Raw genomic sequence first — 12,956 nt, 5'->3', positions numbered from 1 at the left:
CTGTTTTAAATGTGCTTTATAAATAAAGTGAACTGAACTGAACTGAACTTGACGCCCGATGACGCCTGAGGCACAGGCTCCCCGTGACCCGAGGTAGTTTGGATAAGCTGAGTAGAAAATGAGTGAGTGAGTGAGAGTAATTGTCTGCACTTGCCACATGACAGCACGAGAAATTCCCCCTGGTGCAGCCCAAAGCTTTACTGTTACACAGATTTATATTTAACTATTTAAACCGCAGCTTTTAATAATACATTTTTCACAAGTCATTTCATTACCAGATATTCATGTCACAAGCGCACGCTGACAGAAACAAACTAACCAGAGTTAAAGCTCAACATTACTGCGTCCGCATGTCTGATGCATCGCTACAGCCTAGTGGTTGTAAATACAAAGAATCTTATCTGGGGTTTTATGCAAAATTTTGGCCAGATCTCCAGTTCCTTAAAAGATAAGCCAAGCGAAATGTCATAAACTCCATGAAGTCATCCTTTATCTTGGTTTTGTGTATATTCAGCTTATCGTAGGAGGACAAATAGGACATTTCAGTCAAACCGCTCGAGTCGTCAACAATAGTAATCTGTCTAAAATGTGATCTTTTACCTTGACATGGAAGTTTGTTGGTTTGTTTATAGATTAGTCAATTTTTCAGACACAACAATCTCCACACAACAGTTACTGCATATTTTTTCTTTTATACTTCACTAGTATAAAGAAGCTCTGTGCCTTGATGAGAGAGGTCAGAGGTCATTGAACGACAAGGCAGGTTCAATATACAGAGAAGACGGGAAGTCTAGTACCAAGATCTCTTTGAATGAGACCAAGAGACAAGTCCAAATACAAACAGCAATAATTCACTGACTAAGTCAGTACAGAAAACAGGCCACCAGAAGCACAGGGGTTGTGCAAGGCAAACATGTTAACCACAAAGCCAGCACGCCAACGAAGTGTAAATTACACAAGAGAACAGGAGAAGAACTGTTTTTGAAGAAGAATGTTGGTATTTAGAGGAAACTGGAAACATTCATAAATGTAGCTGTGTGTATAAAATATATACATTTATAAAGTGTGTGTGTGTGTGTGTGTGTGTGTGTGTACTGTATGTGTGTGTGTGTGGCCTCCTTACCACAATCTGTTCAAAACAATATGTGGGGCGTGGGAGAGCAGCATGGCAAGGGGTAAAGATGTGCACAATGAGTCATGAACTTTACCCATCATCCCATGTGCAAAAAAAAAAATAAATAAATAACAGCAGGCAGAATCAACCTCATTTACCACGATTACTTGCAATCATTTCTCACACGCTTCACATCGTATAGGAAACAAAGATTTTTAACCACATAACACAGACTCTATGAAGCATCTGATGTGAATTCTGTTCTATATATTGATGGAACAGAGCAGATTAAGAGCCTCATGCAAACTGCACGGTAGCTGATCAGCAGTTTTGTAGTGGGGAAAAGCAACCATGTGAAAAAAAGCAAGCCTCGTGTCATTCACATTGGATCGGCAGAGATACTTTTAGTCCTAACCTCAACATGACCACTTTCAGCACACGCCCTTCCAACACTGGGCAGTGCCTCAAAACCACAGGTCTGAAAGTCACCACGGTTAACCTGCACACACAGACACACACACACACACCTACAGCATAGGGAAACCAGTACAACCCCCTCCTGACCTCAGATCCAGGATAACTGCTAAGCTATCAAAATCTGCACGTAGCATTCTGAGAAAAAAACAGAGTGGGGATTAGTCAAGCGTTATGCTTCGATTTGATGCTTCCTTTAAGTCAACTGATTAAAAGTCAAGTTCAAACAAACGCGTTACTGTATCTTACTCTATCTTGTATCTTTCCCAGATTTCATTCTAGGGAAGAAGATCTAATTCCATCTCACAAGAGCAAAACAAATCACTTAACACACTTAACGCCTTGCTGTAGTAGAGTCTTTTTCAAGCAAAAGCAAAACGCTTACGTTTTAGATTTTATGTTGCAGGACATCAACAAGACAAGTTACAGTACACGAGTTACCGTCCACTGATTTGATTGGACGAGCTACATTCCAACAGTTTATACTGTATGTGTAAATGTGTGTGTAAAATTAGTTCTAGTGATTAGTTTCTAGTGATTACTGTACAGTTAGCGAACATCCTGAGAGGACATGGCAATTTGTTTTTTAATAAAATAAAGCTGTTTTTTAATAAAATATTTGAAAACACAAGTGATATACTGTATAAAGTCAGATACTTCTTATTCATGGTTAAATGCTTGGTTATAGAACTAAATAGAGTATTTTCCACCTCCAAGATTGTTGTTTCTTGCATGCGACTAGCATCTAGTGTATTTACGTGCCAGTGTACAGTATGTGTGCGTGCGTGTGTGTGTGTGTGTGTGTGTGTGTGTGTAGCTGTGGTTTTTCCTATTTTTCTTACCACTGTCTCACGCTTGGTTTAAGACGTTTCGCAGCTCTTGCATTACTGCTGCTTTTACTGCACAGCGTTTTGTATATTACGCGTGTTGTGTTTTGTGTCCAAGTCGTTTGGGATAAAAATGTCTGAAATCTGAAATTTCTACCAATAATAACACAGTGAATGACACTCGCTTTACAAGCTTTTTTTTAATTCCGACCTTGCAAAACGTGAGAGAAATTGTTCAAGGATCTGATTTTACTCACAGTTTTGGAAACGTTTGGTGGCTGAAATGGTGAGAAAATTGAGACAAGATCTCTGTGGTATCTGGTATCAGCAGTCCTGTAAGGTGTGAGTGGATCGGATTTGTTTGACCAGCACGTTCTATTTTTCCTGCTTCTACAATATTATTCTTAACCTCTCAGTGGTTTTAATGTTAAAGGGGCAATTAAAGTTCACAAGAATCACAGATAAATAAATAAAATAAATAAGAATTGATGTCAGTGGCTTGGCATTGTTGTTATTGTTTATACCTAAAGGGGTGGTTTGAACGCCGCGATAATTTCGTGCAAGCCGATTCTCATGCCTTTTGACACAGAATGGTGCAAAGACACGAAATAACAACCGCACTTCTGCAGGTGGAAACCCCCGCGTTGTTGTTGACACAAATCACAGGACAGCGGCCGGAATGGCTCGAACTGACATACAGTAACAGATACAAGGCTCTTAAAGGTTTAGCTCCCAAGTATCATTCCCAGAATATCTAAGTCTAATAAAGGTGGTAGAGCGTTTTCTTATTTAGCTCCCAAACTCTGGAATAGTCTTCCTGATAGTGTTCAGGGCTCAGACACACTTTCCCAGTTTAAATGTAGATTAAAAACTCTCTTTAGTCAGGCGTACACATAATACATCCCATAATATTGTGCACTATTACATCAGACTTGCACATTTTTATGAACAGCAGATATGTTAATCCCTCTACACTGCTTCTCTCTTTCTACCCATCCCGAGGCATCCAGACCTTGTACCAGCTCCGATCGTCTTCCGTGCGATGAAGATCTCGGACCTCCACTGAGATGAGGCCGACTCTGTGAGAATCCTGAGACATCTACAGATCTACCAGCTCCAGTTGGACTCTGTGATACTAAGAGGAGATCTGAACTCCATGTGATCCTTACACCAATACAGGATTTGTTTGACTGTATATTCATAGCCCCCTATTTGAGTCTGGTTCCTCTCAAGGTTTCTTCCTTACCAATTTAAGTTTTTCATTGCCACTGCTGCCTGAGTCACCTCAGACTTGCTCATTGGGGATAAACACATATACATACATACATACATACATACATACATACTGTGAACTATTTTATTTATTTATATATTTTATTATATTAATTCTTTATACTTCTCTTTATGTTTACCTTCTGCTCTATGTTCATGTTCTGTAAAGCTGCTTTGAGAAAATGTCCATTGTAAAAAGCGTTATACAAATAAACTTGAATTGAATTGAATTGAAAATTGAATAGATACTCAAACAAATAACCACTCTTTACAACCACGATGAACAGAAATCAACAACTCACTAAGCACACCACATCGAAAAGACGGGCTACTCCACATCACATCGAAAAGACGGGCTACTCCACATCACATCGAAAAGACGGGCTACTCCACACCACATCGAAAAGACGGGCTACTCCACATCACATCGAAAAGACAGGCTACTCCACACCACATAGAAAAGAAGGGCTACTCCAGCAGAGGGCCTGAAAAAAGACCCTCACATTAAATCCGACTTGCGAACACACAGCAACCTGATGTATGTTTGAAATCATTTTGTTTGCTCTTCCAGATATATACCTGGTTATTTGTAATGTTTTTGACTCGTCAGCAGTTTAAGGTCATGGCCGCGTTCACGTTTTATGTTAGTGTGTTTCAAATTTCCATCCAGTGCCACAAGAACGATCAGAAATCTCCACATGCCACACATGACGACTGCCGTAAAAACACTAATACTTTTATGCTTTCTTTTTTTTTTTGACCCTGGATATTCATTTCATCATGTTAATATATAAAAAAAAAATCCACCATATTAACAAATCTTAATAAATCAATAATTTCTAGAACCTTCTTATCAGTCAGATTTGAGTGCATCTAGTTTAGCATATACTTTCTCATTTTTTCGGCAGTTATTTGCAACCTGTTAATGCCTTTTGAGATTGTAAATGCAGTAAACACACACACAGACACACGCACACATGCACACACACGCTATCAGTATTATCATTCCTTTAGTGAGATTTTTCGTCTGTATTATTTGCATTACATTAATATCATCATTTATATTGTATTTACTAAGATCCTGACCTTGCGACCTAACTAACCACTCCTGGGTGCCACCTCAGAACAGAAAAACAACTTGAGAAAGCTGTTTGACGCTCTGTGTTTCCATGCCCCCAGGGTGTGTTTGATGCCACAAAGTTCTCTCTCTCTCTCTCTCTCTCTCTCTCTCTCTCTCTCTCTCTCTCTCTCTCACTCTCTCACTAACATACACAAACCCAAGTCCAGAGAGTTAATGTGAAAGTCAGCTGTGGGGTTCAAGTGAGAATACTAAAATCAACTCACACCCACCACATGCACACACACACACACACACACAAAAACACACACACACACACAATACTACAGCACTGCTGATTGATTCCTATACATACAGGTAAGTCTATCCAGCCTGCATAACCAAAACAGTGTAGAATTTAAGTTTTTTGTCTATGTCTCTGTACCTGATTTTAGCCAAAGTGACATGTTTTAAAATTTGTATTCAGCTTTTTTTTATGCATGCATTTGTCCGAGTCTGAGTCTGTAGTCCGGCAAGAGATTGTTCTTGTATCTGTATATCTCTATGATCTGTACAGTATATTAATCTTGAGCATTTAGTTAGCATTGATTTTTGCCTTCCGTTTAATGCAGCTTATTTTTTTGCTTTTTTCTTAATTTTCTATTGCAATTTCAATGCATTTCCATTAATATTAATGTAATTTCTGTGTTTTTTCTTGTTTGTTTGTTTGTTTGTTTTTTTTTAAATCCATGTGGCATTTAAATTTAAATTAATTAAATTGAAAATTTCCCCTTCATATCACTATTATAAACCAATCTTGTCTCATTCGGAAGTGTTTTATTCCTCCTACTGATAAATCAAATTATGTATTCTTTTGTACTGGTTTAAAAATATTTGTTATAATTTTTTATTAATGTATCTAGGTTGGCCTATTGAGCAAAAATATAACAGCTTATTTTTCAATTTTAAAAACATTATAATACTTATTTTATTATATATTTTTATCAGATGTTAAAAAAAAGTCCTCATGATATTTATTTCTTTACTATTTTTGGTTATAAAACCAGATAAATTAAGTAAGTATGTATTTAGTAAGTAAGTAAATTAATAGGAAGTAAGTAAGAATATAAAAAGTATTTAAATAAGTAAGTAACTAAGAAAGTAAGGTGGGGTTTAAGTAAGTGAGCTAGCGAGGGTTAAGTTAAGCACCTAGGGAGTGATTAAGTAAGTGAGTTAGTATATAAGTCATTAACCAGGGAGTAAGTATGGTGTAAGTAATTAAGTAATTTGGGGACTACAAAAGTAAACTGTAAATATGCACTGATTAAACTAAATTAAAGACAATACAGCTTGCATTTTTGTGCAGTTCATTTAAGTATGTACAGTAAGTAGTCATGCAAAATCATGTAACACACCACTATCATTTTAAAATGATGGAGTTTGACATTTCCAGATAATTTCATCCCACCGCTGATGGACATCCACAAAATAATCGATTTCATTTTATCTTTTTATTTGTATGAACGCACAGTTTCTAAGCATGTAATAGGTTCATTTGAAAGGTGAAGACGGATCGATAATTCATTTTAGCTTATAGCTAAATGTTAAGACTTACGTTAAAACACACACACACACACACACACACACACACACACACACACACACACTTACTATAAATAGGCCCAGATTAGATTACTAAAATTGTCATACTAAAAAATACTGTTATCTGAAAAATTCACCACTGAAAAATATTTGCATTATCTTTTAAAATCGTATTAAAGTGTTTTAATCGTTGCAGCCATTTACTTGTGAATGGTATTTTTATTGGTGAGCTCTTGGTTATTGGATTATACATTAGAATATAATAAATAGATTTATTAAAACTTACCAAAGTGAGGAAGGTCATAGACAGAGTATTTCCGTAAATTTATAGACTATTTTAAACTCATTTATCACTCCAGATCTCTTAATGCACGAGAATTTACCCTAGGACTTCCAGCCGGTCGCACGGCGCGCCGTCACATAGCTACTCTAATTCTTATAATGAATCTTGTTTCAGTGAATATTATTTCAGAGCAATGCTGCAGTTTATATTTTCTGATCAAATGAAGCAGTTTCTGATTTGACAAGCCTCTCTTAAACAGGCTTTGGCACGCAATATGACTAAAAATGTGAAAGACAATCATCCTGAGAGGTTTCTCACAACAGCGGTTGCACGCAATGAGGTGCTCGAGTCCAATCTCAGAGCCCACGCTTATAACAGTTAGGATTTCGTGCAAATGCTAACCACGAGAAACACCTGAAAAGTTTTATGACAGTTTGTTTTGACTGTTACCATGGTGGTTGTTAGGTTTTTCCCTTTTACTATTAAAAAGGCCAAACTAAAATAAAAAGTAGACAAATCAATGACAATCGGGGACACAGCTGCATTGATTAAAAAAACAAGTCAAGTCAAGTCGCTTTTACTGTCACATCACAACAGCACATGTGCCTTGGTGAGTGAAATATTTAGGAGCAAACTCCAGAATTTGCAGAACAATTATACAGATAATGATATAGATAATGAGTTGACATGTGAAAATGTGCAATTTGCTCATACATATAGTCAGTGCAATATGTGTGTACAATATGTACAATTACAAACATAATGAATTCAACAGGTGAAATGTGCAGTATGCTCATACATATAGTCAGTACAATGTGTGGACAATATGTACAATTAACAAACAGATAATGGAATCAACCAGTGAACATGTGCAATATGATCATACATATAGTCAGTACACACAGTGTATTATTGGGCATCCTTACAGTAGCACTACATATTATATGCAATATGTACTTATATATGTATATGTGTAAATATATGTAAATATATTATATATAAAATACTATAAGGTGCAAAACAGATTGTACGGGTACAGAAGTGACATGGATGTGCATCGGATGGTATCTAGTGGTAACAGACGGATTATGGCATTAAATGCAGTGTGTATTTATAGTCCAACAACAACAACAACAAAAATAAATAAATAAAAACACAAAAAAGCACAGACCTGCTGTTGAGGGTCATCCATATATATATATATACATATATAAAAACTAGCCCAGTGCAACCAGATCAACATTTCAGCAGTACACTGTTGGTGGTACCATCATAGGTACCATCCTTTGGTACCTTTAGTATGTATCTTTTACATGGGAAGGTTCATGTGATGTAGCTTTAATTAGGATTTAAATAAAATACAACTTTTTAAATATTAGATATTATCAGGTGATTGACTCTTCAGCCATTTTCAAAGTTGTCAAGAAATCTGTCGAGTCAATAAAGTTTGGTCCCACACACAGTTGTATACGATGCAGATGTTTATAGCCGTATACTGTAAATTAAAAAAAAGTATGTTTGATTTCTCTCACTATTGTCCAGTTCCAAATAAAGATCTGCCGTTTAAAATGAAAAAAGAATGAGGCTTATGATAGTCAGTCTACAAGATTGGGTGACATCCGTGATTCACGAAACTGCGAGGATTCTTTATATAGACATGACTCATTACTACAGCACTTTTCAGCGCTTGTTTAGAAAAAGGAAGTATCTGTCACTATAACGTAGTTCAATCAGCCTGGACTGATAGAATTGTGACTATTTCTGAACAACCACTGACTTCCCATCTTCAGGTCCTTAAATTTAAAAGATCCATACAGGTCACCACCCTCCAGAAGCCTCCACAGCCTGAAACAATGGTATCACATCCCTATTCTTTTTTTTCCCCCTGAACCCATATCCCTAAATTAGACAGCACACTTTCTATACCATTGTGGCTCACCATAAGAATGTTGTCCAAAGCCAGACTTCATCTGTTCTTAAATGGATCCTACCTGCCCATTTGACCTCTGCTTAATAATTCTTTCTCTGTTGTACCCCCCTGATAAAACTCTCGCTCCTTGCACTATTAACGTTGTTAGACTAATCAAATTCCTACCTTCCCTTGTCATCATAGCTACTGACGTCGGGTACCACACTTGTCACTGCTTAGTCGGATAGGTTCTGTTCACATTTATATTTACCTCAATTGGTTGACACCTTTATCCAAACCTACATATATTTCAGATAACATACAACTGAGCTATTGTGAGTTATAGTAAGGGCTTTGGTCAAGGACAAAATCATGGAGGACTGGAAGTGATGGAATTTTACAGCTGGTCTTTGATCTTTGAAGTATAGCTTCTAAATGTTCATGATCTATCCATTGTGCACATTTTTAATCATTTTCCCCAAACACTGTACAACCGACAATGGCTATCGACTGACGGGTCCTGCTGATAAGAATGCTCTTACACATCTTTGGTATTTCTCAGAGATTCTCCTTCCAGGAAATACTATCCACAAGCCAAGCTTGTCCACACTTAGTGGCTTCTTTGATGCTTTTGAACCATCTCAACTCTGCAATCTATATATCCAACCTTTTCACTGTTGCTTGGGTTGTGGGAAAAAAAAACCCCACCTGGACAACACATACCTCATAAAAATGATAGAATTATAATGTGACCATCTTTCTCTACCAGCTGACCTTGTGTAACGACTTGCAGTTCTTTACAGATGCTACTCTGTGCATTGGTTTTATTTCTACAGCAGTTTGCTTCCTGTTGACTTTAATCATCTCTTGAATCATATGCAAGCTTCTCCATCACTATCACTGCCCTTGAACGTATGACAGGATGACTAAGCACTTTTACAATTCTTGATGTGTAGAAATTTACACTGAATAAATTCAAATGTATAATTGAATAAGTGATCCATGATTGGAACATGTATGAACCATGTAATACATTTTATACATTTTTCATGAGGTTACCTGCCATATTGACAATAATTATTATTTTTGGTTTTGTTTACATGAATGTATCCTTGATTGAAGCACTAATTAAAAATCTTTATGCTTACATTCTATTTACAGTTGATATAATTGTGTGTGTGTGTGTGTGTTTTAGAGCAATGGACGAAAACAGCACCTCTTATAATGCCACGCTTGAAAATGTCACCCAGGAGTATTTCGATTATTATGGAAACTGCACAGGTAACAAAAATTCAACAAACACATATCCACCAATGCTGTTTTTGAGCACATGGGGGCAGCAGCTTACAACCCGATTTCCCCCCGATAGGCACGTGTTTTCACACTATTTGATTATCAGGTTGAATTTTGACAGCCCTGTGAATTACTTGGCATTTTATTGTGTGTGTATAGTATTTTGTGTCTTCACTGAATATCTTGCAGTAGTATTTGTTCTTATAGGCCTATGTTATGCAAAGTTACAAAGTTAGTCTTTTTTGGACATGAGTAAATTTGTAGAGATCATTTGGTTTGAATTAGCGATTATTATTTTTTTAACCAAGCTCTATCTTTATCTCTTTAATACAGGTAACAACTGCAATCCCATTGAGATGTGTGAGCCAGACAACAGCCACGAGTTGGCCAGCATGGCTGTCCAGGTCACGGTTTTCATCATCGCCTTCCTCCCTGGTGTAATTGGGAATAGTTTGGTAATTGCCACATTCGCCAAGTATCGGCGCGTGCGTCTGCGCTGCATGACCGACGTCTTCCTTTTCTATCTTGCGATTTCTGACCTTTTTCTTCTGCTTACTTGGCCACTGGAAACCACCGAAACCATCCTGGGCTCCTGGGTGCTTGGGGACGAGATGTGCAAGCTAAACTATGGCCTCTGTGCCATTAACACGTACGGTGGCTTGTTGCTGTTAGCATGCATAAGCATCGATCGTTACATGCTTGTTGTATGGGCCAAGGCTGCTCAGGCTTTACGTTCAAGTATGCTATGCTACAGTAAGTTGGCTGCGATTGCCGTGGTGGTGGCCTCCTTCATGCTCAGCTGGCCAGAGCTACTGACCACCTCTGTGAATCCAGAATCATTGAGGTGCGAGTACATAAGGAATGATTATGGCAACGTGAGGGTAAAGACGTGGTCACGTGTGGCAAAGATCACAGGATTTTGTGTGCCATGCGTTGCCATGCTGGTGTGTTACAGAGCCATCGGCCACGTGTTGATGCAGGGCCGGGGAAAGTGCTTTCGCAGACAGAAAACTCTGCGACTCATAGTAGCACTGATTGGGCTCTTCCTGCTGTTCCAACTGCCGTACGCCATAGTGCTTTCTATCCGAATATTCACGACCAGATATACTTGTGAGATGTGGTCAGGCATTCACCTGGCAGAGGACATCACCCGCAGTCTTGCTTACGTCCGCTGCTGCCTCAACCCTCTACTCTACGCCCTCGTAGGAATAAGATTCCGAAACGACGTGATGCGGTTTCTGCGTGATTGTGGTTGCATCTGTTCTTGCCTGTCACACCTGACACCAAAACTGGAACATGGAAGCTCAGCGACTCTCTCATCCCCTCCTCTTACTAGTACTATGCCCTATGATCTTAATTCACCTAAATTCTTACTTGATACTGGCAAAAATCCTGAAGGTGTGCCTCAAATATCATATACACCCAACATATTTTTCCCTTCTACCTTCCCAGAATTGCAAAAACCTGGGGGTATTGTTTATTCAACTTACCAGTGACCTTTCTATTTTAATCAAATGTTTCTGTTTCTACCCTGAAGTTGATTATGTTTCTTTAAATGTAAGTGTTTTATAAAAATCTAACTTGTGTTATAACAGCTGTAAACAATCAATCCTTTATTAACTTGCCATGTTACCAAGAAGCAGGAAAGTCCTCTGTCCTGTCACTTGAGGCTCCTTCCATTAAGCTTCAATGTCACGTTACAGAAAACATGTATATCACTTGTTACTATATCTTCTTACATCCTTGCAAATGGAACTATTCTCAGAGCAGCTCATTTCTGTTTCTTTCCAATCTTTCAACAATATAATGGATCTTTTTCCTTTTTTAGAGTAGAAAAACTTAATATAACAAGATCAAGTTATTTGTTAAACATTTCAGCCTAATATCAAATATTATATAATATATTTGTTGTTTGTCTTTTTAAGTCTAGACTTAATAAAGGGCCGTATTAATGTTGCAGTAATTCACAGCGAGTGGTAAATGTACTTAATGTAAATGCTTGTGGAATGAGTTGCAATTTACAATCAATTTAAAACCATTAAACGCAACACAAATACATCAGTATCTTATTTTTTGTTATACATATAAATAAACAATGAAATACTCAAATTGCTTTTTCTGATTTCTCAAATTTGCAAAATGCTATAAACCAATTAACAAACAAATTAAAGCATATTTTTCTTTAAGCAATTTAAACGTCAAAAAAAGCTCAACCAAATTACGGCAATTAATCTGACAAACAAATTACAGCATCGGTTGTGATGTCAAGGCTAAAATGTTTAAACATGATCCCAGTCCAGTATGGACATTTCCAGCTGTCACAAAGGAGTGGCAAAGGAACTTAGCAGTGTTAGTGTGGGATGTACTGAGCCGACACTTGTTCAAGTTTCTAAATAAATTTTTCAAAGACGTGGATAACGAGATGTGTAACGTTTAGCTTGTTTTCTTAAGTGAGTTGAAGTGAACTGCGCATATGAACTTAACAAAAACACATCAGATAATAAAATAAACAGACAATCGAAAGATCATACGTTTGTCATTCGAATCATTGAATATAATATGATTTTATTCTCATTTGAGAAATTCTAGTGAACATATGGTTTAAGCCACAATTTGCTAAATTCTTATAACCTCCATTAGATATGTAATAGTTAAAATTTATACTAGAATTCTAATACTACTGGGACACGTTCTTTAAATAAAAATGGAGACGGGTTAAAAAGACGTAAAAAAAATTATTAAACAGGCAAAACTGGTGATAAAACTAAGAATTATTCATTAATTGAAAACACACAAATGATGTAAAAACACATGTTCTTAATGTGTACATTTACATATAGCTGTTGTTTTGGATGTTCTGTAGTTTCCTGTCTTTCAGGTTTGTTTGAGGTGAAACAGGTGTCTGTATAGAGTGGTGCACTGAACAGCAGGCTGCGGAGAGAAAAAAATCAGGAAGTCTCGAGAAAATTCGCGAACATTCTCGAAAGTTCTCCGACATGCAGCAGAGCGGGTGGTGGGCGGGGTTTTAAACCACTCTATAAAAACCCACCTACGTCCTGGATGCACACAGTTCAACATTTGCTCTCAACATGTCTCGTTTACAGAATTATTATCCTACGGGAGAA

At 37.3% G+C, this 12,956-nt stretch overlaps 1 protein-coding gene across 1 annotated transcript; it reads left to right on the top strand.

Annotated features, from left to right (window-relative positions):
- Positions 1–4,972: 4,972 nt before the first annotated feature.
- LOC132846415 (C-C chemokine receptor type 7-like) lies at positions 4,973–11,934 on the top strand. The gene is made up of 3 exons (XM_060871132.1): positions 4,973–5,122; positions 9,734–9,819; positions 10,165–11,934. Exons 2-3 carry the CDS (start codon positions 9,738–9,740, stop codon positions 11,325–11,327), a joined length of 1,245 nt encoding a protein of 414 aa, XP_060727115.1. The 5' UTR covers positions 4,973–5,122; positions 9,734–9,737; the 3' UTR covers positions 11,328–11,934.
- Positions 11,935–12,956: the final 1,022 nt, after the last annotated feature.

This window comes from Tachysurus vachellii, chromosome 5 (genome assembly GCF_030014155.1).
Source record: "Tachysurus vachellii isolate PV-2020 chromosome 5, HZAU_Pvac_v1, whole genome shotgun sequence".
In the NCBI taxonomy this organism is placed as follows: Eukaryota; Metazoa; Chordata; class Actinopteri; order Siluriformes; family Bagridae; genus Tachysurus; species Tachysurus vachellii.
This window is presented reverse-complemented; position numbering and strand designations above follow the sequence as displayed.

Excerpts from the sequence above, each read along its gene's own strand:
- LOC132846415 (XM_060871132.1), top strand. The coding sequence starts at position 9,738 with ATGGACGAAAACAGCACCTCTTATAATGCCACGCTTGAAAATGTCACC. Across the intron at positions 9,820-10,164 it reads TTATTATGGAAACTGCACAG|GTAACAACTGCAATCCCATT; the intron begins GTAACAAAAATT and ends TCTTTAATACAG.